This window comes from Astyanax mexicanus, chromosome 5, assembly GCF_023375975.1.
Source record: "Astyanax mexicanus isolate ESR-SI-001 chromosome 5, AstMex3_surface, whole genome shotgun sequence".
In the NCBI taxonomy this organism is placed as follows: Eukaryota; Metazoa; Chordata; class Actinopteri; order Characiformes; family Acestrorhamphidae; genus Astyanax; species Astyanax mexicanus.
In genome coordinates this window covers 28,670,305-28,697,856 of record NC_064412.1, presented here as the reverse complement: position 1 = coordinate 28,697,856, position 27,552 = coordinate 28,670,305, and the positions used below count along the sequence as shown (strand labels likewise).

Genomic DNA, 27,552 nt, shown 5'->3' with positions numbered 1-27,552 from the left:
AGGTAAACTGTTTTTTTAATTATCACACTGATTTTGTAGTGATCTTAAAACCTATGTATCAAATAAGATGCAATGGCTTTAAAGCATCACATCACATCATGAATAAAAATCCGCACCCTCATTCTATGCAGATTTCCTGCAACACACAATAAACATTATAACATAAATAAAGCACATTAGTCTCATTCAAATTGTATTTTTTATTAGGACATAGATTTGATTTAACACTTTTGAGAGCTGATCTTCTTGTGGACTAAAGTGTATTAACACTAATGAGCATTACATAGAGAGTTAATATATGATCCCATACAGTGATGAATTTACATTAACATAGACACATCATCCTCACCTATAGCACAGTTGAACTAGCTGATAATGTCATTATATATATATATATATATATATATATATATATATATATATATATATATATATATATATATATATATATACTATATATTTAAAATAATTAAAATGTGAGAATTTGTTTACATTTACAATTTTGCAAAGATTACAGTTACAGTTGTGTTGTGTTCCAGACCCTCTCCAGGTCTCTTCCGTTCTTCTGTTATTTGAAATCATCTGGTGTGCTCTAGCTGTAGGCTGGAGGTCTGTCTGAAGGTGGGCTGTAGGGTGGGTTGATCAGGTTCACACTGGGATTCACGTAAAATAAATTCTGTTGAAAGACATTCGTCAAACTTTCATTATTTTTTTTTTGACATTTAAGTAACTTGTTTACATTTGATTCTCATTAAATATTTACCGTTTTAATCTGCACCCCCTACAAAAACGATTAACTTTAGGTAGCCCTATGTCCTGATATCCCACAAACCTCTCTTACCTGTTGACCATTGGTAGTTTGGTACACGTTGCCCATCGAACGTGTTGCATGGGTCGGGGCATTAGCTATTACTGGCACCTTTTTAAAAAGGAGATGACAGAGACATAATAATTGATTAATACTGTATATTAATCAGATCTGTATTTAGTCCTGTACAATTCTGGGTTGTGTTTCCCAAAACATGTGTAATGCTAAATACTTCATACTTCATAACCTTGTTCTTCAACACATTCTTGCAACTACAAGTGTTTCCTGAAAACCTTCATAAATTACTTAGAACTTAAACCTGTTTGTAATTCAACAAGTGATTATTCAGACCCGCTTTTGTTGTACCTGGCTCTGAAGGTGCTCTTGTTCATCCTACATCTGTTTACCAGTGAGTTCCATCTTCGGACTCCATTGCCCACAATGCAACACACACTGATATCACTTATTCACTCCCTCACATGATATCTCTCAGCTCACAATACTCACAATGAGTATTGATTTCACCTCACTATACATTCTCCTGCACTTCACTCACTCCCAGCTGAATATTAGATCTGGTTCTGTCCATCTAAACAAAGTGTTTTTCTTGCCAATATATTGTTTGACCAATATATTGTTTGGCCAATATATTGATTATGTAAAAAAAATATATAATCTGAATGATTTTGTGGCCCTTAAACACATTTCTAGTACATTTTTCATTCATAATACTCTATTTAAGCAATACTGGCACAAGCTATGCATCAATAATAAAATATTGGGTAACACTTCCTATGAACCCTGTTTTCATAATGCATTATAAATGCATTCTTAATGCATTATATGACATGCATAATACCTTATAATTACTGTAATAAGCCTGTATAATTGTTCATAAGTACTTACAGCGACATTCATAACACATTATAAACTACAAGTATAAGGGTTTATAAAGAAACGGCGTATAATACCTTATAATGTCTGTTCATATGAGCATTGTACAATGTAGTGTCGTAATGCACTATAACACAGATTTGGTATATTTTGGTATAATGCATTATAATATGCAGCTATGATTTCTCAAATTAGGCTTTAATAAACGTGTGTAACACATTATAAAGCCTTATATACAATCATTACCGACTTTATGTGAAGTGAGTTTTCATATGCATTTTAAATGGGAAGTAAATTTTATTACGCCTCACTGTAATGTCTTATAGAGCATTATGAGTGCTCTTTACTGGTTTTAAGTGAAGTGCGTTTTTTAAATGCCTTTTCAAATGCCTACAGTGAGGCATAATAACATTAACTTGTTTAAAAACATGTTGAAAACACACTTTACTTAAAGCCAATAAAGAGCACTCATAATGCTCTATAAGACATTACAGTAAGGCATAATAAAATTTACTTCACGTTTAAAAAGCATATGGAAACACTAATGCATTATACCAAAATATACCAAATCTGTGTTATAGTGCATTATAACACTACATTGTACAATGTTCTTATGAACAGATATTATAAGGCATAATATGCCGTTTCTTTATAAACCCTTATATTTGTAGTTTATAATGTGTTATGAATGTCGATGTAAGTACTTACGAGCAATTATGCTGGCTCATTATAAGGTACTATGCATGTTACGTAATGCTTTATAAATGCATTCATAAGGCATTATGAATGCAGGGTTCATATGAAGTGTTACCAAATATTGCTTTAGAAATGCATTGTTCCATGCTTATGAATGTGTTATGAATCATCTATGTAGGTGGTCTTTAAATGAAGTCTTTGTAGTTATCGCAAATGGCAATCACAGTGTTGTTTCATATTGTTTTTCTATGGGGTAAATATGAAGTTGTGCACAGATGTGTTAATGACTTTCAGTTATTAAAATAGGAAAATGGAGCAGTGGCACTCACTGGAGGTTTACTGCAGCAGGTGGTTTTACAGCCAAAACTTAAGATGCAGATGTTGATGATGGCCTGAAGCAAAGACAATATCGCGAGCACTCCAGTTATCCCAGCAGTCTGACTCTGATGAAACAGAACAAATGTCTTTAGTCTTGTTAACAGCAATAACAAAAAAAACTCATAACTCTTTGCAGAATGATTGTATTTCCACCACATTGGAGGATTTCTAGCATAAAACACCTTTTTAACGTCTAGATTTAGAGATGGACTTTCTGGTGTGTTTTGGATCATTGCCCTGCTGCAGAACCCAAGTTCGTTCATCTTAAGGTCTTGGAGATCATCAAGGTTTTTTCTGGCAAAATTGAGACGAAACTTAATGTTCTTTTTGCTCAGAATTGTTTTTTCTTGGCACTGTGCCATGCAGGCCATTTTTGCCCAGGCTTTTTCATGAAAAAGTGGAGTCATTAAGGCAAGTGAGGCCTGTAGTTCTTTGGATGTTGTTGTGGGGTCTTTTGTGACCTCTTAAGATGAATCATCACTGCTCTCTGAGGGGTAATTTTGTTCGGCCTGCCACTCCTGGGAAGGTTCACCACTGTTCCATGTTTTCGGCATTTGTGGATAATAGCAATTTCTGTGGTTTGCTAGAGTCTTAAGAAAGACTTTAGAAATGGCTTTATAACCTTTTTCCAGACTGATAGATCTCAATTACCTTCTTTTTCATTTATTCCTGAATTTCTTTGGATATTTCTTTGGCATGATATCTAGCTTTTGAATATCTTTTGGTCTGCTTCTCTTAGTCAGGCAGGTCCTGTTTAAGTGATTCCTTGAGTGAGAACAGGTGTGGCAGTAATAAGGCCTGTATGTGGCTAGAGAAATTGAACTTATGTATAATAAACCACAGTTAAGTTGTGTTTTAACCCAGGGGGTTTTCACACAGGGTCATGTAGGTTTGGAATTTTCTCCCTCAATAATAAAAACCTTCATTTTAACTGCATTTTGGGTTTACTTGTGTTGTCTTTGACTAATATTTAAATTAGTTTGATGATCTGAAACATTTAAGAGTGACAAACATGGAACAAAATAAGAAATCACGAAGGGGCAAACACCCCCTCCACCTGCCTACACCTACCACCTACACATAGATTTATATTAGAACTACATATTCTCTGTCTCGACTTAGTTGTACGACCTTAATGCACATTAGCAGCCCAAAAGTACAGCCAGCCAACAAATATCACTCATTTGTATGCCTACAAGACGCCAGGTCAGCCAAAACATTAAGTACACACAAAAACTCACCAGTCAGGCGGCCTATTATTGTGATTTAGTTTCACATTAAAGGGCAGCCTTTAAAAAGGCTTTTTAATAAGATATGACACAATATCTGTCTCATGTGCAGTCGCAATTCCATTATAGTTAGCTAACTATTGAACTACTCCAGCATGAGCTCCGTTTTACACTAACCAATGCATAGCCCCATTAGCAGAGCGCTGAGAAGGGGTTAGACAGTCATTGCCCCGCCCCTGGAGTGAAAATCATGAATCTGATTGGTTAGATTGTCCTGCGACTTTGCTTATATTCTCATTACATCACCCTTCAAAAAATCAGCAGAAGGGTCACGCAGACACGCGGGGGCAGAAGCCATTTTAAAAAGCTTTAATGTACAGATGAAAAAGGAGTAAAATAATAAGTGACAGAATCACATTACAAAATAAACTAATTATACAATGTGGCACATATGTAGCACTGAGAGTGGAGAACGGTGCGCTAACATGAATGAGATTCATTTAACTGATTCATTTTTGAATTGTGTATCGAAATTCAGATTTAGGTTTGGGCTGTTATGGGTTATTGACTTGCCTAAATAATAAATAAAGGTTAAATGAGGAAAAAAATATACAAAAAACAATGAATTCAGTCAGAAGAGTGCAAGGTATTCCAGTGGTAGTTACATTATTCCTCCTCCTCATTTAAAAGAATACAGTCCAGATAGTGATGAAGTGATGAAGATAGTGACATTTAAATCTAGTGTTTTATAATGTTTACAGAAAATCAAACACATACCGTAAAAAGACTTTTGTCATAGCCGTACTCGCCTCTTCCTATAAGTACTGTTACATGCATCAGCATAGCAAAGGCTACTCCTCCAGTCACAGCGCTAATCCCGTTTAATTTCAGGGAGATTTCCATCTACAGGAAAGAGAGAAGTAAAGCACAGTAGTTTAATGAAATTCTATGGAAACATACATTTTTGCATCCCTAGATTTTACAGATGTACAGTATCAGTCAAATGTTTGGACATAACATTTCATTCAATGTTTTTTTAAAAGCAGATGCTTTTGTCCAAAGCAACTTACAATAGTGAAGTACAAAAGTAATAGAAGTTAAAGGTAAAAACATTTTTAGACAGGGCCTAAAGGAGGTGAAAGAGGAAATAAAGGGATAGAGGAGTGAAGGAGGGGAGAAGGAAATGAGGTAAGAAGTAGTTAGTGTGTTAGAGGTGTTAGGAGAGTACATGCTCTTTCAAGAGCACTGTCTGGTCTGGTCTGATCTGGTAGTGGAAGGTAGTTTGTTCCACCATTGGGGAACTCTGTATGAGAACAGTCTGGATTGCTTTGTGTGAGTGTTTGGCAAAGCGAGGCGACGTTCATTGGAGGAGCGCAGCGGCCTGGAGGTAGCATAAGCCTTCAGGAGTGAGTGCAAGTAGGAAGGAGCTGTTCTGTCATCACCTTGTAGGCGATTGTAAGAGCTTTGAATTTGATGCGAGCATCAATTGGTAGCCAATAGAGCTCAATGAGCAGCGGAGTGACATGTGCCCGTTTTGGTTGGTTGAAGAGCAGACGTGCTGCTGCGTTCTGAATCATCTGTAGTGGTTTTACTACACAGGCCGGGAGGCCAGTTAGTACGGCATTGCAGAAGTCGAGGCGTGAGATGACGACCGCTTGCACCAGGAGTTGGGTGGCCTGTTGCGTCAGAAACGGTTGAGTTTTTCTGATGTTACACAGCGCGAAGCGGCAGGATTGAGCAACTGAGGCTACATGATGCGTGATGGAGAGCTGGTCATCAATCATAACACCCAGGTTCCTAGCAACCTTTGTCGGTGAGAAGTTGTGTTGAAAAGATGGTTTCGCTGGTATATCAGAAGTTCAGTCTTTGAGAGATTTAGTTGAAGGTGATGCTCCTTCATCCATGAGGATATGTCTAAGAGACACTGCGATATTCATGCAGAGATTGAATGATCTTCAGGTGATCATCAGCAAAGCAATGGTAGGAAAAGCCGTGTGAGCGGATAACCTGACCTAGAGAGGTGGTGTATATTGAGAAGAGAAGGGGTCCCAGTACCGAACCCTGGGGAACCCCAGTGAATAAGGAGTGGGCTGAGGACAGCTGTCCTTGCCACGACACCTTGAACGAGCGCCCAGTGAGCTACATTATGATCTGAACCATGACAGCACATTGTCTGAGATCCCCATGTTTAAGAATATAGTTAGGAGGAAGTCATGGTTGTCCTGCGCAACAGAGGAAACTTATCATCTTCCTTTCCTGGGGTGGTCCCGATGAGAGCCAGTTTCATCAGAATGTTTCTGATGCCCATTTTGAATGCACTTGAGGATTCTTTTTTTCAGATTAACTGACCTTTATTTCTTAACATATTTTTTTTTCTTTAGTTGTTTGAGTAGTTCTTGTCATAATACTGTATACCAACTCCACCTCCGCACAACTTTACAACTGATGCTCTCAAATACATTAAGCGAACAAGAAATTCCAGGTGATTTCTTTAACACTGTTTTGTTTGCTAAATAATTAAATATGTTTTTTCTTCCTATTTTTAATGTTTTTAGAATTATAATAATGAAAAGGCGTGTCTAAACTTTTTTTTTTTGTTAATCAATTATATTGTATAGCTTATGATTTCATATGAAGCTTTTGATTCTTGTCCAAAAGTAGATTTTTCTTGCAGAATAAGCCATAGATGAACTGATGTCTGTGCAGTGTCTTCTTATCTGAAACTTGATAGCTGAGAATTAGTGTGAATCAGCACTATATCACCAGGTAAATCTTCATTTTTGAGAGAGATGCTAGCATGTTTCTGTGATCATTTGGGATGCTAAGTGGTGGTGTGTTATTGCTATGCTATTGCTAAACAAAATATATTGGCCTGAAGAAGAAACAAGTATTGCAAGTATGAATAAATAAATGATTGCTTCAAAAATGTTGACCTACCAGTCTGGAGTTGAGGCGGTTTTCTGCTATAATAGTATAAGAGCCGGAGAGGAAGTACTGAGGGGGTAAAATAAAAATTACACTTATTGACAAATAAAGAATGTACAAGTAAAAATGAGAAATTCTGTATTCCAGGTTGTCAAATTGTAAAACTCTGGCAATGGAGAAATATATTTCAAATAACGGAATGCAAATAAAGTTAATGCATGCAATTAATCTGGAAACCTTTTTTTTCCTCAATTTAAATTTATTTAAAGGCCAAATACCCAACTCACTCATAAGAACTCCCCTTATCACTATTGATTCTCCAACACCAGGAGGGTGAAGAGTAGCACATGTCTCCTCCAATACATGTGAAGTCAGACTCCGCCTCTTTTCAAATTGCTGCTGAGTAGCATCACAGTGCGCTTGGAGGAAAGCGCAGCGACTCGGTTCAGATACATCAGCTCACAGACGCCTTGTGCTGATCGACATCACCCTTTGAAGTGATGTGGGAGTGACCGCTCTCTACAGACCCTGAGCTTTTCATTACATAATTTCATTGTGTCATACGAATAATTTAATTTGATTGAAGTGTCTGAGATTTACAGAGGTATTAAACCCGATAAAAGTTTGTTTTTTAGGCTTAATATGAAACACATTTGCTTGCTTTAACACTCGTTCATAACTTTGGAGACTAAGAAGGCTTTTGAGAAATAGGAGCATAATTGTTGTTCTTAAAGTTGCATTGTTCTTATATTTGTGTCGCTCTTAACATTGCTTCATTCTTAATGTTTTGTCATTCTTAATGTTGTGTCGTTTTTAAAGTTACATCTTTCCTAATGTTGCGTGTTTTTTAACGTTGCAACGTTCCTACTATTTTGTCGTTCTTAACGTTTGTCTTAATGCCGTGTTGTTCTTAACACTGTGTCATTCTTAATGCTGTGTCATTCTTAACACTGTGTCGTTCTCAATGCTGTGTCATTCTTAGCGGTGTTTTGTTTTTAACGGTGTGTCGTTCTTAACACTGTGTCATTCTTAACGCTGTGTCGTTTTTAACATTGTGTGGTTCTTAAGGTTGTGCTGTTCTTAAAGTTGTGTCGTTCTTAAGGTTGTGCCGTTCTTAAGGTTGTGTCTTTCTTAAGGTTGTGTCGTTCTTAAGGTTGTGTCTTTCTTAAGGTTGTGTCTTTCTTAAGGTTGTGCTGTTCTTAAGGTTGTGCTGTTCTTAAGGTTGTGTCGTTCTTAAGGTTGTGCCGTTCTTAAGGTTGTGTCGTTCTTAAGGTTGTGTCCTTCTTAAGGTTGTGCCGTTCTTAAGGTTGTGTCGTTCTTAAGGTTGTGCCGTTCTTAAGGTTGTGTCGTTCTTAAGGTTGTGCCGTTCTTAAGGTTGTGCCGTTCTTAAGGTTGTGTCTTTCTTAAGGTTGTGTCTTTCTTAAGGTTGTGCTGTTCTTAAGGTTGTGCTGTTCTTAAGGTTGTGTCCTTCTTAAGGTTGTGTCGTTCTTAAGGTTGTGTCGTTCTTAAGGTTGTGCCGTTCTTAAGGTTGTGTCGTTCTTAAGGTTGTGCCGTTCTTAATGTTGTGTTGTTCTTAATGTTGTGTTGTTCTTAATGTTGTGCCGTTCTTAAGGTTGTGTTGTTCTTAATGTTGTGTCATTCTTAATCTTGCGTTGTTCCTAATGTTGCGTCATTCTTAACGTTGTGTCGTTCTTAACGCTGTGTCGCTTTTAACATTGTGTGGTTCTTAACATTGCTTCGTTCTTAACGTTGTGTCGTTCTTAATGTTGTGTCGCTTTTAACATTGTGTGGTTTCTTAACATTGCTTCGTTCTTAACGTTGTGTCGTTCTTAAGGTTTTGTGGTTCTTAACATTGTGTCGTTCTTAACGCTGCATCGTTCTTAAGGTTGCATTTTTCTTAGCACTGCGTCATTCTTAAGGTTGCATTTTTCTTAATGTTGCGTTGTTCTTAGCATTGCGTCGTTCCTAAGGTTGCATTTTTCTTACCGTTGCGTTGTTCTTAACTTTGCGTCGTTCTTAGGGTTGCATTTTTCTTAATGTTGCGTTGTTCTTAGCATTGCGTCGTTCCTAAGGTTGCATTTTTCTTACCGTTGCGTTGTTCTTAACTTTGCGTTGTTGTTAAGGTTGCATTTTTCTTAATGTTGCGTTGTTCTTAGCATTGCGTCGCTCCTAAGGTTGCATTTTTCTTACCGTTGCGTTGTTCTTAACTTTGCGTCGTTCTTAGGGTTGCATTTTTCTTAATGTTGCGTTGTTCTTAGCGTTGCATCATTCTTAAGGTTGCATTTTTCTTACCGTTGCATCGTTCTTAAGGTTGTGTCGTTTGTAAGGTTGTGTAGATTTTAACATTGCTTCATTCTTAATGTTGCTTTGTTCTTAATGTTATCTCATTCTTAAGGTTGCATTTTTCTTACCGTTGCATCGTTCTTAATGTTGTGTCCTTTTTAAGGTTGTGTTGTTTTTAACATTGCTTCATTCTTAACGTTGAGTTGTTCTTAACATTGTGTCATTTTAACATTGCTTCATTCTTACTGTTGCGTTGTTCTTAACATTGTGTCATTTTAACATTGCTTCATTAGGAACGTTGCGTTGTTCTTAAAAATAAATTGTTATTAACGTTGTGTCACTCTTAATGTTGTTTGTAAATTGTTGTTGGGAAAGGCACCCCAAATCTTATAATATAGTAAATTAGCTTACAATCACAGGACCCCAGAAAACAACACCAGAAGCAATTGCTCGTGAGGCGGAGACCGATAAAACGATTGCGAACAGAAGATGGATGATCCCGATCATTATCTGCACTGTCTGTGAAGAAAAAGAAAAGAGATATTACTGTCGCAGTTTATTTTTATAGCTTATAGTTTCATTTGTTAAGTTAATATTTCATGACTGCTTTGCAAAAACTTTAAATCTCAGAAATTTCACTTTTAATGAAAAAACTTAAATATGGTATTTAAAGTCATTATACAGCATTTTTTGGGTCTCCCATCATGAGACTATGACAGAAGTGACTGCAGGAACATTATAACATTAAAAAAACTAAAATATATGCTGCTAATTACTGATTTCACAAATACAATTAAATTACAATTAACAAACTGGTGCAGACATGATGGTATTATTTCTTACATTATCTACAAATGTTCAACAACATTAGCAAAGATGATGGCACATATTTTTACATAGTTTTTTTTTTTTCGTTTAACATAATAAAAAAATAATAACCTATTACATTATTGCATTGCATAAAAACAATGTTCACCTTGCAGAAGAACTTACTGTAAGATCTTTATGGCTGCTTCCAACAAACACGGCTGTATATTTACTGGCAGCTGCCTTACTTCCTCATTGCAGTCAGTTACATCATTAAATTGATAGTGTACTGGTATCTAGTTCAGTTAAACAATTCTGTGGGAGTTTTTATGTTGTATCATTGACCCTGTTGCCACTATCAATCCATCACGAGTGCTTCTAAAATTCAGTCAATCTTTAACATCCCAGCTGACATTTGACTGACTTTCAAACCTGAAATGTGGTTAAAATAATCTCAAAACAACATTTATGATGATAAATGGTTGCAAATATTTTAGCAAAATACTTATACATCAACATGTATTTGTTTTTTGTTGTTGAAATCAATGTAATGTGTGTCTACTAAATATGACAATTACTGATTTTGTTGGAATATCGTAAGACTTAAATCTTAAAAACAGAAAAGAACAACAGCAAACCAAAAAGTGAAGTTTGTGAAGAAACCTTGATTTTTTTTCAATAGAAAACTAATCTTCACTAAACTCTGGAAGAATCATACTATTTAAAAGTGTATAATCTAAAATAGTAATTTAAAGGGACCATAATCTAAAGCCTACACTGTAAGCCTGGATAAGTTGAATTTAAAAATTTAAGGAAACCGGTTGCCTTTAAAAAGTTAAGTAATGGGTAATGAAAACTTAAGTTAGTATAACTTAGAACATCAAGCTATTACAGCTAAAGGGGAAGTTGATTTAACTTTTTTATTTTAGTTATAGTGTAAGACCAGATAAGTTGAGTTTACTTTGCAGGTTTGCTCATTTTTTTTTAAGTAATGGGGAATTAAAACTTCATTTAGCATAAATTAAGCAAGTTACTATTAGAAAAATATATTTATTAATTAATCATGAGTTTTGGATGTAACATGTAATAAACCAATCAGTGTGTCTCTTGCCATTTCCTTTAAAAGCCAAGTGCACTCTGACTTGTGGTGGGTTGCTACGTTGATGTAAATGTTTGCACTGCTGCCAACAGGCACAAGCAGTGGGTTTGTGCACTGCTGCTTTTCTGTTTGTGCCTAACAAGCTAGGGTGTACTCACATTGGGGAGGTGTCTGTGTTGACAATTCACTGCCAAGATAGCAATGAACGTCTGATGTTGGAAATCTGTCTAAATTGTTTTCAGTCAGTGGAGCACCTGTGTTTTTTTTTTTTTTTTTGTTACCAAGATAGCAATAGGTTAGGAATTTACCTGAACACACTGCACTTCGTCTTGCCAAAAAAAATGTCACCGCCTGCATTTAACTAAGTAAATGATGTGGGGTTGATGCTGCAGTTGGTCTGCAGGTCTAGGTTCAGTAACAGTATGTGCTGAAAGAATGAGGTCAGCTGACTACCTGAGTATACTGAATATAGACCAGGTTTTTCCATCAATGGATTACCTTAACAGACCTTAACATCAATGAGAATCGTTGAGATGGGCTGGAGAAGGCTTTGTGCAGCGGTTGCTCAGACTCTACCTTCATCAATGCTGCTGCAAGATCTTGTTGAAAAATTAGTGCAACACTGGATTGAAATCAATCTTGTGACATTACAGAAGCTTATTAAAACAATGCCACTTTTTTGGCCAGGCAGTGTATATTCAGAAGCACCATTGCTATTTGAAGAATGCAGGTGTAAGGCATGAAAATAGACTGTTGCTGGGGTTGAGATAGCAATGAGCGTCACAGGGTGTAAGATAGGGCTCAATATTTCAACCATATTTCAAAGTTAAAGTTTGATATCACTTTGTGATTGTGAGGTGAAGTGGGTGAAATCTCTTACCCCCATTGCTTTTGGGTGCACTTTCAGAAATTTCACAAATTGTTCTGGAGCAGCTGTTTCTCTGTTCAGTATTACTCCAGTATCTCCAGTATACTCTGGAGCAGTATTAGGAACCGCAGAGACAGGAAGTGCAGTAGCAGTTGGCTGAGGTCCAGCTCCATTTTGCCCTGTTGCAGCTGATGGGAACACATGGGTGACCACCATGAAGGCATTACTTCTGTCACTGCCCGGCACAACAACAGTGGACATCCTCAGTGGAGATGTATTCACCTGTGAGAAACCACTGAAGAATCACTCATCACTATCAAATCACCTTAAAGCAAAGATGACACATCATCACTGACACCAAGTTTCCTGTAGGGAAATATTTCATTCAATATTTATATTTATCACCCTTAACACAAAGTAATATTCACATTTTTACAGATGTTTTCTTTGTCTTTAAAATAAAAGAAAGTAGCACCCATTATAACACCTGCTGCAGATTTAGTACAAACACTTATTACAACATTCATCATAACAAAATCATTCAGGACATTTCTTGAACTTCGGTGGCAAATCTGGACTAAAGGAAGGTAGTAAATTATTCATTGAGTAAGTTCTTTTAAAAAGTAAATGAGCAAATCTAAAATTGATATTTATAAAAGATATGGAAACTGTGATTATTTAAGTTTATACACAGCAAAAAGGCAAGTGTTAAATTAACTCCCACAGAGTTCATTTTAACTATTTTTCAGGGTTTATATAGGTCCACACTCTTTGGAGTTAAATCAACACTTTCAAAATAGTTAAACATTTAAAACCTTGCCAGAGTTCCTTTTTAACTCACATTTGTATTTCTTCCTAAACTTCCTAAATTGTTACACTAACACTGGAAAGAGTAAAAAAATAATAAATGAAAAGAAGATTAGTCAATCAATATGACTTGATTATTTAATTACTGTTCAGGACAGGTTAGCGTGTAATTTTCCATTGTATTTCTTAGTGCATTACCAACGCTTTATCACAATTTACTGTACAAAGGATGGTAACTTGCTCTTATACCCTACAACATATTAACTACACAAATAACCATTAAACAAAACATAACACAATACCCAATGGAAGGTAGCCCTGGTGGGCAAGATTTCACACTGATGGTAAGTTAGGATCTGGGGGACACACCCATTATGCAAATAACGTTTTTACCTGGGCGGGGTTTAATTACGTTCTCTGTGGAGTTGGCCAGTATTCATTGGGTTTAGTGGGATTAACACTGAAATATTCAACTCTGTTAAATAACTCCATCACTGAACACCATTTAACACAGAAAGAGTTAAAATTACACTTTGAGAGTGAAAATCAACTCTCAGCTGTTTAACTCAACTCAATTTCAACTCTCCTGTTTTTGCCGTGTACTGCATTCACTGCATTTAATCAGTGAAAATGTATTAAGTGAAAACTTTGTTACTATCACACTAAAACATGACCTCATCCAAATGTCATTTTGGTTAAAATGCTTAACTTTCAACAGAAGACAATGAAAAACATTGTATTCTAAGTCACTTTAAAAGCCTTTCAATTGGTCAATTCCTTATTAAATATATTAGACAGTGACACAATGTACAGAAGAACTGAAACAACCAGATTCACATTATGTCAAGTAATGAAACTTTTCAGGTTTTCGTGTAGCAGAAACAATATGGCAACCATAGAAATACAGTTTTAATATAGTAATAATCGAGCTCATTCAGTGAATAACAATATATCAAATATTTTCCCATTATTATTAATAGATTCAATCGCAAATGATTAATTAACTTTACACACAATAAATGTCTTGGAGTGAGTTATGGGCTGTGATTCTGAACCAAGAGGACCTCTTTTTAACTTTCATTTTCAACCAAAATAGAACGTACTTTCAACACACAACTCAAACTTCTTTTTATAAGATAGTGCTGTATTGGAAATTCCGTTATTCACAAAGACCTGCAACTAATGTACCGTACAGTAATAAAAGCAAACAACTGATATGTTGATAAATTGGTAATTTGTTGGTAAATACAGCTCTGGAAAAAAATAAGAGACCACTTCAGTTTCTGAATCAGTTTCTCTGATTTTGCTATTTATTTGTATATGTTTGAGTAAAATGAACATTGTTGTTTTATTCTATAAACTACATACAATTCACCTAAATTCCAAATAAAAATATTGTAATTTATAGCATTTATCTGCAGAAAATGAGAAATGGATGAAATAAAAAATAGATGCAGAGCTTTCAAACGTTAAATAATACATATTCGAATAGTTTTAAGAGTCCAGAAATCAATATTTGGTGGAAGAACCCTGGTTTTTAATTACAATTTTCATGCATCTAGGCATGTTCTCCTCCACCAGTCTTGCACACTGCTTTTGGTTAACTTTATGTCACTCCTGGTGCAAAAAAATAAAGCAGTTCAGTTTGGTTTGATGGCTTGTGATCATCCATCTTCCTCCTGATTATATTCCAGAGGTTTTCAATTTGGTAAAATCAAAGAAACTCATCATTTTCAAGTGGTCTCTTTTTTTCCAGAGCTGTGTATGTTTACTCTTTGGGAAGTTTTGAATAAAATTATCATTTATTACAAATAAAAACTGTATGTATTACAGTAAGGATGTCATAAAAAAATGTAGCCCTCATGTAACAGACTTATCTTTGAGACTTATAAATTAGTCTGAAACTATGCAATTATCTAAAGTATGGAAGTTCACAGCTATAGTTTTGATAATAAACACATTTTAATGATTATTACCAAAACTTGAGAACTAGTCGCTAATGTTTCCTTTTTTTTTTACCTGAAATGAAATCTGTCCTCCGTCTTGGCGCAGATCTCTGGAAGCTATTTGATGTTTTCTCTTCTGTTTAGATCTGTTGGATTAGTTTGAGGCTGCTTGATGTTTGTGACCTTTGGAATCATGATGTGAATAAATGGTCTTGTGTTTAGAAACACACCTCGCAAAAGTTATTGGACATAACTATCTCTCATTGCCGGTGATTGGACTCTTCCACTATAAAATCTCTTTTATGAGGAATCAAATCTTCATTCAAGGAGGAGGACTCTCGGCTTGCCGTGTGTGGGCGTGTCCGTAGCGTTTTTTAATTCAAATGAAGCAACAGATGTAGTCAATCATAAGTTTAAGATTTTACATTTTTAGTAAAACTCAATGTGATCTATAGTTCTATAAATCCATATTCCGCCATTTTTTGCCTCTCTTCAGTGTTTGAAATGTGCCTGTTCTGTGTGTGTGAGGCTTGTATGTGTATGGCGTGGCAGCCTGCTCTTCCCTGATTGGCTAGATGCAGCGCGGCGGCCAGATTCATTTGAATAAAGTTGAGATCTGCTCAACTTTCATGCCGGAGGGCGGGGCTGCGCTCAACGCAACATAACCCAGCATGCACCGCGGCATGGGGCGGCTCTCTCCATTGAAATGAATGGGATGCGTCAGGGCTTAAGTGGCAGTGGATGCGCACTGTAAGAGTGAGAGAGTACTATAAGTCTGCTTTACACATCAAACATTTTGACAGGTCTTCAGGCAAGTAGTAAGAATGTGCTGTGTCATCAAGCCCCACCCTGAATGTACAGGAGGTTCTTTTCCCTTGACCAATCAGAAGCATGTACTTTGGTGGAAACTCTGCCCACTGCAACTCCCACCCATAACACCCCTTCCCCTATTCCTGCCTCAACCAAGTTCTGCCTCTGTCTCCCCCATCCATACACAGCAAGTTTCTGGAGTTGGAAAACCTGGAGTTAAACAAAAATGTGTGAGAATTGTGTGAGTTTATTCTCCAACTTAAACTACAAGCTGAGTTGAGGGGAACTCTTTGGTGGTGTAGTATTTCAGAGTTGGTGAGAGCAGAGGTGCTGAGGAGCGTGACTGAACTCTCTAAAGGGCGTGTCCCCCAATCCTAGCTCACCATCAGTGTGAAGTCTTGCCCACCAGGATTCCTTCTATGGGGTATTTTGTTTTATTTTATATAGTAGTTGTTTGCTTAGCTTACATTTTGATGGCTATAAAAACAAATTACCATCTCCTGCATTGTTAAGTGTGGCAAAGTGCTGGCAATGCACTAAAACTGTGTTCAAATTATTACTATATTTTTTTCATAATGTTAATTTAGTAACAAATTATTTTGTATCTTCTATGACTGTAAGCATCTTTGGGTTTCAGAAAAGCGCTAAATAAAAAAAAAAGTATTATTATTTCTGGGGTAAAAAACATGAGCATATACATGATTAACACTAGAATGGCTAAAGCTGCAAATTGTATGTAACGTATTTCATGTTTGCTATAAAGTAATTAAAAATTTCACTATTCCTCACCATTTATCTAAATGGACATGTATCAGTTCTGCTTTCAAATGATGTAAAACAACAAACTAATCCCTCAATCTATCATTTACAAATAAAACAAAATTTGTTTTGTCACAAATGTTTATTTTCAGATTTTCTGATCTCAGGACATGATCAAAATATACACATTACACATTAATGTTTATTGTTTATTAGCTAGACACTTGTTTTAGTTGCCATCAACTAACAACATCTGACAGAATCCTGGTTGTATATTTGACTCTTTTTTTAAGGCAATATCAGTCAAGACTTTTTTAAACACAATCTACAACCACTTTTACTGTGTGTTTATGATCATTGTCCTGTGGAAGCACCCAGTTGTTTACAAGTTTCAACTACCCAGTTTACTTTCTGAAGTTATGATTAATAATGCTGCAGAGTTTTTCAACAAATCAGTTACACTAGAAGGCAAACAAGTCCAAAGCATGATTATCCCACCACCATGCTTAACAGTTGGCAATGTGCTTATAGGGTTGAATTCATCAACCCATGAAGAATGCAGTCATTAATGTCTAATTAATTAAATGTCATTAATTAAAAAAAAAAAACGGATAATGTGAATTCACGGTTTTGATGTGACAGCAGTAATGAAGGTCTTTATAGATCTAAAATAACTCTAGAGATTGGAAGCTAAAAGAGCTGCCCTTCTGCAGGTTGATTTTCATCATTCTTGTTAGTCTTCTGGTTTGGGGATGCATGTGCTGTATGGTGGAGGATTTTCTGGAGAAGTGTTGTTCTGGTTGACACTGGGATTATTGATGTAGATCAAGTTCTGGATAAAGATAGAACAGATGGATTTTAGTTACTCAGTCTGCTTTGAGTAGTTGGTTAACTTTTGCATGGATAGAAAAGAAGAGCTGCCTGTCATGAATAGTTGTATTTAGTGGTATTTATTTAATTATTTATAGTATATTGTTGCTGTCCAATGAAACACAAGTTCACTACTGTTTATTGGCAAAAGTATCTATAAGCCTGCCTTATTTTTGGTGATGTTAGGCTTGGAAGGAGACATTCAGCCATGGAAGCCCATACACACTGTTCTTCTTGTATAACTGTATTTTCTTATTTTTTTCCAATTCTCTCCCCAATTTGCACAGCCAATTACCCAACCCACTCATTAGGACTCCCCCCATCACTAGTGATGCCCCAACACCAAAAGAATGAAGATGCCTCCTCCGACACATGTGAAATCAGCCACCACCTCTTAACCATTGTTAAGTAGCATCACAGTGCGCTCGGAGGAAAGTGCAGCGACTCGGTTCCGATACATTAGCTCACAGACACCTTGAGCAACCTAACAAAAATATTATTAAGTAAACTGTTATATCATCATTTTGAGATAGTAAGTCATTATTTTGAGATAGCAAGTGTGAAAAAAACATTTTTCTTTTTTCAAAATAATGAGTTAATGTCTCAAAATATGTAAACAGTATCTTAAAATAATAGCAGATATCAGTTTACTTAACAATAAGTAAATTTTAGGTGGCAGGAATGGGCTTCCATTCTGAATAGAATGGAATGAATCGTGGGCACATGACTAAAAATCCTGATGTATCAGTTGACACAACAACAATTTAATAACTGGTATTTTAACATCCTACTCTAGAAATCATATCAGAACTAATTATACAGGTTTTAAAACATTAAATCAAAGCATTTAAATTGTTCAAGTGGTTGGAACAAACCTGAAGATTAAAATATATTTTTTTAAAAATCCAATAAAGTGTACTTCCATCACTATGAATTTCATACAGTTGTTGCCTGTAGTGTAGTGTTTTGTTGTGAGTGACGCAAAACACACTTTAAAATCTCATTTTAGCATCTAGACTGAGATGCATCTGTACAAATGATATAGTAATTGCATTTTAAATCACTTTTTACAAACAAATTTTAGTTTACAACATAAATCGAAAACACAAACGCTCCCTTACACTGTGTCAAATTTTTTTGATAAAAAAAAATATCTGAAATTAACTTGTTTTACATTGACTTCCACTGAAAGTTAAGAAAGTTTTATCTCTCTTCTGTGAAGTTGCTGTTTTAGAGCTACAGGTACAGGATTTCATTGGGCAGTGATGGTACATAATTAAGATACGATCAAGTAATACCTCATGCTACAACCCCACAGCTATCATTTACCTGTTGACCGTTGTAAGCTTGGAATGCAGTGGGTATGGATGAGAGGGTTTCTTGGGTTGGAGGTGCCCTGGCTACAGGAACCTTTAAAATGGAGAGATAAAGAGTTTATCATGAATCAGTTTATCACAACTCAAGAACTGTGCTGTACTGATTCAGCTCCTGGGGTGCTTTACTGTAGATCACACCTTTCACATTGCAGATTCAGGCTGTGGAGATTCAGTCTACAGTCAAAATGTATTTGTTTCTCAAATTTAAAAATATGTTGAGATGACTGCCAATACTGTTGTTTGCAAGTTATCAGGTTAGATTTGAGTGTCCAGACATCACAAATTAATTTGCATTGGTTGCTGTGTTAACCTATAAGAGCTCAGAGCCATTTCTGAATATTAATTTACCAATTTAAAAATAAATCAGATAAATTTAATTATTTCTTTTCTTATTGTGGGCACATGACTTAAAATTCTGATGTAACAAATAAAACAAAAACTATATAATATAGTATAATATAAAACTATATATAACTGGTATTTTAACATCATACTCTAAAAATCATGTCAGAACTAATTATATAGGGTGTAAAGTGTTTAATTGAAGGATTTAATTTTTGTTCAAATGGTTGGAACACCACAAAATTAACTAGTTTGGTGTTCAGCACCAACCCAGCACTCCTACATTCTGTAAATAAGGTCAGATATATAAAAAACAAACATTCTGATGTAACAAACGACACAAGAACAGTTTCTGTTGTTAACTGGTTTAACATCAAACTCTAGAAATCATGTCAGAACTAGTTATATGGAATGTAATTAAAGCACTTAAACTGTTCAAATGTTCGGAAGCAACCAGACAATAAAAAAATACACTTTTTTTTTTAGAAATACAGTGCACTTCCATCACTATGGATTTCATACGGTTGTTGTTTGTAGTGTTGTGTTAAAGTGACACATAAGTGACACAAAACACACTTTGAAATCTGATTTGAGCGTCCAGACTGAGACACATCTGTGCAAATTATATTGTAATCACATTTCAAATCACTTAATTTACAACATAATTTGACCTTCACACACTGTCCTGTCATGTTCTCATGATGTTCAGTAAATGTCACTTAGAAACTCACATACATCACATTGGGTTCTAGTGGTTGGTGCAACTTTTTGTGGTCATTTTGGACCCCTGAACTTCCATCACTACGGATTAAACAAGGTTGTTATTTGTTGTGTTGTATTGCGCTGTAAGTTATGCAAAATACACAAAATCTGATTTCAGCATCTAGACTGACACATATCTGTACAAATATCATTGTAATCACTTTTGTAATCACCTTCAAATGTGGTTCAGATCCAATTTTCAAAAAATCTGATTTCATGGGGTTTCTGCCTGTTCAGACTATTAACAATCAACCTGGATGCAATCTAGATATGCCATAGATATGCTGGCAATCTGAACAAAGCTTTAGTCTAATAATTGTAAATCAACAATGTTAGTGTCTGTGCAATGTATCAGTTTTACTGGCAGCAAAGCATTATGCTCCCACCACCATGTTTAACAGTTGGTGCAGTGTTTATGGTGTTCAATCCATCAACAAGCAAGGGAGCTGTTAAATGCAGTTTAAAATAAAAAACTATGAACTATCCAACTTTTTTTTTAAGTTATGGATAATGATGCTAAGCTGCTTCCATTCAGAAGTTTCACTGGCAGCAAAACCCGTCCAAAGCATTATGCTCCCACCACCATGTTTAAAGGTTGGTATAGTAATTATTTATAATATATAGTAAAATACGTTTTCAGTCTGCGTTTTTGAAAGTTTCTGATTAAAGAAGCAGTACACTGATACTCACTGATGGTCCACTGCAGCAGGTGGCTTTGCATCCAAACGATGAAATACAGATGCTGAGCATGAACTGAAGCACAGACAAAACCAGCAGCACTCCAGTGATCCCAGCAGTCTGATCCTGATATACAGCATAACAGCAAAATAAAAGAAAATAGAAATAGACTCCTTACTGAATGTGACAAACAATAATAAATTCAAATCCTAACAGAAGAAAAATGCAAACATAAATATGGTATAATTCATTAAAGTGTTCTCTTTTTAGTTGACAGTACTAGAGGAAAGCATGACCAATTTCACTCAGAGAATAATATATTGTTGCTGTCCAGTGAAAAACATGTATCTATAAACAATAACTTGACAGGATAGAGATCAAACCTTCTTAACTTTCATTGAAAGTCAATGTAAAACTAGTCCTGAAGTTTTTCAAGTAATTTAGGAAAATTTAGGAAAAATTTAGGAAAAATCCATTCATCAAAAATGTTAACATAGTGTGAATAGATTTGAGTGTTCAAATTATGTAGTAAACAAAAAAAATGAAGATACTTGTTTTTCTTTGGACAGCGACAATATACAATGAATTGTGAAACTTTTCAGAAGGGAAATTTTATCTCAATAAAATTTCTAGGTTTTTTTGTTGTCACACCTTTGTGCTTTGTCTAGGCTGCTTGTGTTTCTATTCATGGGCTCTTTAAGCACATAGCTCTGCTTTGTCATCAGTGTTCTCGCCTGTGGTCATTAGTTACCCCGCCTCCTCGTTATCTTCTCCAGGTGTTCCCAGTCTCTCAGTGTGTATATTTAGCCCCTTTGTTTCAGTCTTACTTTGTCTGTTCTTGTGCGTGTTTGGCATTTGTTGATGCTTTTCTTAGTTGATTTCTTTTCTTTTGTCAGTTAGTTGTTGTCCAGTCAGTTTGTTTCTCTTGTTTTGTGATTTGTTTTGAGTGTATTTAAGTAAAAAAACTTGCATCTACTGTACATCCGCCCTCTCATCCTTGCTGCAATCTTGCCAGTTTTAAAGCACAAAATAAAATTAAAAAAAACACTGATTATTTTTGTACAATAACCTCATTAGGTTTAAAAAATATATATATTCTATAGTTTGATTCATATCATGGAATTACTATAATCTGAAATAGGTTATTTTATTTGAATAATTTAATCACACAGCCTTTACACATTGCCACATGTAAATGCAAATTTTAGTGTTTTTGTATTTAATATATTTATTGTCTTTTGTACTTATTGTGCTTACTTTCTGTGTCTTCAGGTCTTCAGGAAAACTGGCACTGGATTATTATTTCATTTCAGTTATTTATATAACTCCATGGACAGCATAACATTAATATAATGAGGCAACAGTGGTCCAAAGTTTAGACACGTAGACTTAGTTCACAGCTGTGCAAAAGTGATAAAGGATGTCTAATCTTAATCTTTATACAATCTGTGGTCAAACTAACTAAGCAAAATATAAATGAACTGGTCTTATAACATGTCAAACACAAACCTTAAAAGACTTGCAGTCATAGTAACTAAAGGAGCCATAGCACAGTTCGTATCCCAGACCAACACTAACGTCCACTGACAGTATAATGACGGCTGTTCCTGAAACTACAGCGCTGAACACGTTCATTCCCAGAGAGCCATTCACCTACAGAAGAGAGAGAGAGAGGTAAAGCAGAGTGGATTAACAGAGGAAAGGTTTTAATTAGTAGTGTCAATCAATAATAAAAAAAAATAATCAGATTAATTACAACAATATTCTGTGATTAACTGATTAATCACACTTGTTTTTCTTAAGATGTAAGTTTTATAGTGGATATTTAAAGGTAAAATGTTGGACCCTTAAAATGTCCTGTGTATTTTTATGTATTTCTTTGCATTGTTTTTATGTTTTATTTTAATCAGTTGATCAGTGAATATACATGAGTCATTGTGAAAAATGCCTTTACTACGCTTTTGGTGGGGATAAATTACCAAGAAATATAAAAAAATAATGTTTTTTTATGTATTTTCATTGTATTTCATGTTATGTGTAATAAAACTCAACTTGGGGCAAAAACATCCTTTTCTGAATTTCCTGTTTAGTATGACCAATGGGATAAGTGTAAGGCATGATTGCCATTGTTATTAGCCAATCAGCATTGAGAAGGGGCGGGCCTAAGAGTCAGTCGTGTCCTGCCTTTGTGAGAAAGAGAGAGAGAGAGAGAGAGAGAGAGAGAGAGAGAGAGAAAGAGTAGTTCTGGAGAGTTTGTGTATGTCTCTACGGAGCTATTCTCTTAGCATTTCTCTGCTTTAAAGCTAAATTCGGAGAGTTAGTATACTTTATATTGGCTAAAACGGCAGTATTTACTTCTGTTTTAAGAGACTGAACAGTTTAAGTGGCAGCTTTAGCCCCCATTGTAAGTTTAGCTTACAGAGGGAAAGCTAGACACATTCAATTGTAAGTGCTGGTCCACCAAAACTCCTGTCTGATCAACACGGCACAGCACTGTTACTGTTACTGTTACTGATTCCAAATTAATCACGTGCATTAACTCTTTAACGTTGACAGCCCTTGTTTTGATTGATTCAATTTAAAACAATGCATACATTTAATACATATATAAAAACATAGTTTGTATGATTACATAGTTGCAACATAGTTGCTATGGTATCTCAGGTGGATGCTGTGGTGTTGCTAAGTGGTTGCTAGATGGGTGCTAATTAGGTCCTAGATATTTGCTACAATGTTGCTTGGTGGTTGAAATGGTCAGAATTGTTAAGGGTGCCCTCTTGAGATCTTTCCATACAATGTCTTTGCTCATTATAACAAACAACAAGCAGACCCCAAACTCATGGAGGTTGCCATATTGATGCAAAGTCTTACTTTGTGGCTGATCAGTGAATATACACTCTACTACACTTTTGGTGGGGATAAATTACAGAGAAATAGTTAGCAACCTTACTGAAGCTCAGTGACGACCTGTTCAGCAGAAAAATAGCCAGCTCGCCCATTTTTTATGGCTGCAGCACACTGTTCGGATGCTGTTGTCTATACCTGGCAACCCTGAGTGTGGAAATAGAACTAAGAGGATTGGTGGTGGGCAGATTTGCAGGCTAAATCCCACACAGATTTCTGTGATGTACCACACAGTTCACATAAGAAAATACTGGCTAAAGTTTTGCTGAAAAGAGCTGCCAGATGCTTAAACTCATCATGTTTCCTTAGTATCTGATGATACATCCAGATCATGTTATGAGTTTCTACAGACAATATAATCCTTAATACACTCCTTCCGGTCCTTTAATCAAACAATTAATTGCATTTTTCCTTCTTAATGCTGTAAAATTTAATAATGGATTTTAATTGTGAAAAAAACAAAAAACGCTAAATGTAAAATCAACACAATGCGATTTTATTTATATCCAAATATGTTTCTGTTTTAAACTTTGGACAAAGAATATCTGTAAGTATCTGCAAGTATCAGCTGAAATTCCAAAAAGTCAACAACACCAATCCAAGATATGCAAAAGGAAGAAGGAAAGAGTGAGAGTTAGTTATGAGATTTAATACATTCATATTTCAACACAAAAATCAACACAATGTGATTTTATTTGTATTCAAATAATTTCTGTTTTAAACTATGGACACAGATTGCCTTTTGTAAACTATGTTCAAGTACCAGTTGAAATTTTAAAAAGTCAACAACACCAATGCAAAATATGCAAAAGGAAAAAGGAGTGAGAGTTAGTTATGAGATTTAATCCATTCATATTTCAGCATAAATTAAATGTAATCTACATTCTGAACTCAACAATTGTAAATATGTGTTTACATCACTAAATAAAACCAGACTTTGTAAAAAAGTGAGAATTATGGGAGGAAGTTGTGGCCAAACTGGTAAAACTGCACTGTCAGTATTAAAAACAACTTGTTTTTGACAGAAGTAATAATGGGTTATTTTATAAATGTTGACATACCAAACAGGAGCTGAGGCTGTTCTCTGCTGCAACAGTCAGAGAGCCGGTGATGATGTACTGAGGAGAAACGAGAATCATTGCAATTAATTCCAACCTTAAATGCACAATTAAGCAATGTAAAACGATGCATTCCAGTATATCCCAGTCCTGTACACTTTGGAGACCCAAATCAATCTATTAGATCGATCTTAACTCCTGCAAGATTACAGCAATGAGAATATCAGGTCTCTCAGAGAGCAGGACTGAGAAACACTGGATCTATTTAATATAAAATAAAAAAAATCAGGGCTTACAATCACAGAGCCCCAGTACAAAACTCCACTATAGATTGAAACTGATGGGGCTGAGACTGTCAACACGATTGCAAACAGAAAAGCTATGATCCCAATCATTATCTCCATTGTCTGTGAAGAAGAAAAAGAAAAAAGATTTTAGAGTTAAATTTTAATTTGTTGTCATCATGACATATAGCTTTGATAGTATCAGTGGTTTCACATTCCAGAATTACTCAACATATTGGTGTATACATGCCATTAAAACATTTTTGGGAGGTAATTTATATTATTTAAAGATGTTCAACATAATAAGTTTAAGTTATCTCATCAAGCCTAACTGTTCATTCCCAACCTTTTAAGATTCAGGACCCTACTTTAGGGACCTATAGGCGAGCCGTCAACACATGCACCATACAGATTAATTTTGGTGTGTCGCTGTGTCTTTGCTATCATAACAACAGGAAAAGTACACCTTGTACAGCTCAAAACACACAAAAGGAATAATCTGATTCTCTTAATTAATCATGGGTGTGTGTTTTGGGCATAATGTGAAATAGACCAATCAGTGTGTCACTTGCTATTACTTTTAAGAGCCATGTGTGCTTTGACTTTGGCAGATTGCTATTTCAGGAGTGCAGCAATTTGGACGTATCCAGCTCTGTGAAAGTGCACAAGCAGGTCATTGACGGGAAAATGTATCTTGTATTTTGTTTATCGATGATGTTGTTGAAAAGTTTGCATAGCTGCCAACAGGCAAGTAATGGCTTTATTTTATAGACTTATAGGCGAGCTGTCAACATGTGCATCATGCAGATTAATTTAGGGTGTGTCACTGTGTCTTTGCTATCATAACGACAGGAATAGTACACCTTGCGCAGCTCAAAACACATAAAAGGCATGTAATAATTCTCTTAATTAATTATCGCAATAATTTCTGGGACGATATATCATCCACAAAAATGTTACCACTAATGAGAAAAAAGCCTTACCCCCACTGCTTTCGGCTGACCTTTCAGAAATTTTGCAAGTCGGTTAGGAGCGGCCATGACTGTGCTCACACGGACGACTGGTGAAACAGCCATGCCCATGTAATTGGGGACCCCAATGGAAGAGATCCCTGCAGTTGGAAATCCCACAGTAGGCACCCCTGGTACAGGTCCAGCTCCATTTTGCCCTGTTCCAGGTGGTGGGATGACGTGGGTCACCACCACGAAGCCATTTCTTGGGTTGTTGTCTGGTACTGCAGTGGTGGACATCCTCAACGGAGATGTTCAACTGTAAAACAAACAAACAAACAAACAAACACACAAAAAAACATCAGTTTGAATTTAAGGAGGAATTTTATTTTAATTTTATTTATTACAAACTGTATTTATCTTATCATAGCTGAATTATGAAAGTTCATGGACTGAATGGACCTTGAACTGCTGTTCCTCCTTCAAGACATTATAAACTTTATGTTTACTGTTATATGTACTGTATTTTATACAGGTCAACTCCAAAAAAATGTTACACAGCAGTCTTGATAATATTTACACCCCAAATATCCACAACAATGCTGGTAAAATTGTAAAACACACATTACAAAATGATTGCTTTAAGAGATCATGGTGTTGTTGAGACTAGAGAGCAGCTCATCATCCAAACCTTGCTAATTTTGGAAATACAGTGATGAGTGCTTGGCTAAAATCTAATGCTAGCCAATCCTAGCTTTTACCATCTCTGTCATAATTAATATAATGTGCCTTTTGTATAAACAGAATTATTGTTTACATTTCATAAAAACACTGTGTAACAATAAATGTTTCAAGGTTTACTCTGAATAAACATATTATTACAAATTCAGATGAATTTTAACATTCATTGTTAAGTACTTTCTGTACATTTATACACTTTTGTTTTATGCGGGGTTGGGGTATTTGTATTGTCTGCATTGTTGCCTGTTTCAGTTGAATTTAAAGTGGTTAAATAAATATATTTTTTAAGGAATATGTGAATATGTTTTAAGGATTATTATATGTTTAAGCTATATATATAAGCTCTGTCATCTCGGGATAACTCTGCCCCTTTAAGAAAGAAACCTTTCACAACAATGAGATCACAACCTTCACACTGTTTTATTTTTAAGACACGGAAGATTCTTGCTGCATCATGTTTAACAATTAATAATTTTAATATCACTTAATATTTCTAATATTGTCTTCACATTTAGCTGAGGTAATGCGTAAGCTGTCCATACTGTTGTGGTAAAATAAGGTAATTAAAATCATTTTTGGAAAATCTAAATGTGTCGCAGATACATATAAAGGTCTCAATGAGTGATTAATTATGTTTGTAAGGTCAACCCTGTTTTCATCAAATTCCAATTTTCACTGAATATGTTCACCATGTCATAATCCACACTGGTTAAAAAGTGAACAAATATAAATTAAAGTTAAATATAATTTCTGCGTATTCATTTTTCTAAATGGAATAAATAGTCAAATAAGTGAAAAATCTTAACTCAGTTTGGATTTTTTTGAGAATATCAGATGCCAAAAAGACCAGTATTCTAATAATAACCCATTTCTTCCAGCTCCCGTAAATATGAACTGTAGTACCTCAGCTCAAGTACCTCAAACTGGAGTTAAACTAACATCAGGTTTTTACTGATAGAACTCGAAAAAGACAGACTGAGGCAATCCTTTCTACTATTTTAGGAAATATTGTTTAACACCAGTTAAGACTATCTAAATAAAAAAACATCTTGAAAATACACAACTACAGTAAGGTTTAAGCTACAATCACAATTTATAAAACAGGAGAATAAATTAATGTTTACATTCACAATATTTACCTGAAGTGAAATCTTTTTTTCTTCTTGGTGGAGATCTCAAAGAGCTGTTAGATGTTTTCTCCTCGGTTTAGTTCTCTTGGCATTGTGTGATACTAATAACCTTTGGAATCATAATAGGGCACATGGTTTTTAAACACAC

At 35.4% G+C, this 27,552-nt stretch overlaps 2 protein-coding genes and 1 long non-coding RNA gene across 16 annotated transcripts in view; 1 reads left to right on the top strand and 2 right to left on the bottom strand.

The window, feature by feature from the left end:
* LOC103032048 (membrane-spanning 4-domains subfamily A member 4A) overlaps nucleotides 1-14,921 on the bottom strand; it is a 30,803-nt gene extending 15,882 nt beyond the window's left edge. Inside the window, exons 1-8 of one of the 2 annotated variants that reach the window (XM_015606577.3) lie at nucleotides 14,814-14,921; nucleotides 12,000-12,269; nucleotides 9,625-9,732; nucleotides 6,943-6,999; nucleotides 4,783-4,908; nucleotides 2,728-2,841; nucleotides 842-919; nucleotides 186-676 (exon numbers count right to left, since the gene is read on the bottom strand). In XM_015606577.3, coding sequence (XP_015462063.2) covers nucleotides 593-676; nucleotides 842-919; nucleotides 2,728-2,841; nucleotides 4,783-4,908; nucleotides 6,943-6,999; nucleotides 9,625-9,732; nucleotides 12,000-12,248 — 816 coding nt within the window. In that variant the 5' untranslated portion in view covers nucleotides 12,249-12,269; nucleotides 14,814-14,921 and the 3' untranslated portion in view covers nucleotides 186-592. Of the gene's footprint in view, nucleotides 1-185; nucleotides 677-841; nucleotides 920-2,727; nucleotides 2,842-4,782; nucleotides 4,909-6,942; nucleotides 7,000-9,624; nucleotides 9,733-11,999; nucleotides 12,270-14,813 lie in introns of those variants that run through there. The other variant, XM_049479597.1, reaches the window with a different exon arrangement.
* LOC125802235 (uncharacterized) lies at nucleotides 7,006-9,326 on the top strand. 13 transcript variants are annotated; one of them, XR_007439259.1, is made up of 5 exons: nucleotides 7,006-8,032; nucleotides 8,067-8,134; nucleotides 8,169-8,185; nucleotides 8,220-8,321; nucleotides 8,441-9,326. It is a non-coding gene; the product is annotated as an uncharacterized LOC125802235 (long non-coding RNA). The 13 variants fall into 13 exon arrangements; XR_007439268.1 differs by having other exon boundaries at nucleotides 8,067-8,185; nucleotides 8,441-8,849; nucleotides 9,054-9,326; XR_007439270.1 differs by having other exon boundaries at nucleotides 8,067-8,185; nucleotides 8,441-8,917; nucleotides 9,207-9,326.
* A 1,511-nt stretch (nucleotides 14,922-16,432) lies between the features above and the next one.
* On the bottom strand, nucleotides 16,433-27,523 carry LOC103032370 (membrane-spanning 4-domains subfamily A member 4A). The gene is made up of 8 exons (XM_015606578.3): nucleotides 27,414-27,523; nucleotides 25,567-25,852; nucleotides 24,596-24,706; nucleotides 24,303-24,359; nucleotides 21,847-21,990; nucleotides 20,350-20,463; nucleotides 18,509-18,589; nucleotides 16,433-17,141 (listed from the first exon to the last, which is right to left on the bottom strand). Exons 2-8 carry the CDS (start codon nucleotides 25,831-25,833, stop codon nucleotides 17,043-17,045), a joined length of 873 nt encoding a protein of 290 aa, XP_015462064.3. The 5' UTR covers nucleotides 25,834-25,852; nucleotides 27,414-27,523; the 3' UTR covers nucleotides 16,433-17,042.
* Nucleotides 27,524-27,552: the final 29 nt, after the last annotated feature.

Excerpts from the sequence above, each read along its gene's own strand:
- LOC103032370 (XM_015606578.3), bottom strand. The coding sequence starts at position 25,833 with ATGTCCACCACTGCAGTACCAGACAACAACCCAAGAAATGGCTTCGTG. Across the intron at positions 24,360-24,595 it reads TGTACTGGGGCTCTGTGATT|TACATCATCACCGGCTCTCT; the intron begins GTAAGCCCTGAT and ends GTTTCTCCTCAG. Across the intron at positions 17,142-18,508 it reads AAGCTTACAACGGTCAACAG|AACTTGATCTACATCAATAA; the intron begins GTAAATGATAGC and ends ATCTTTATCCAG.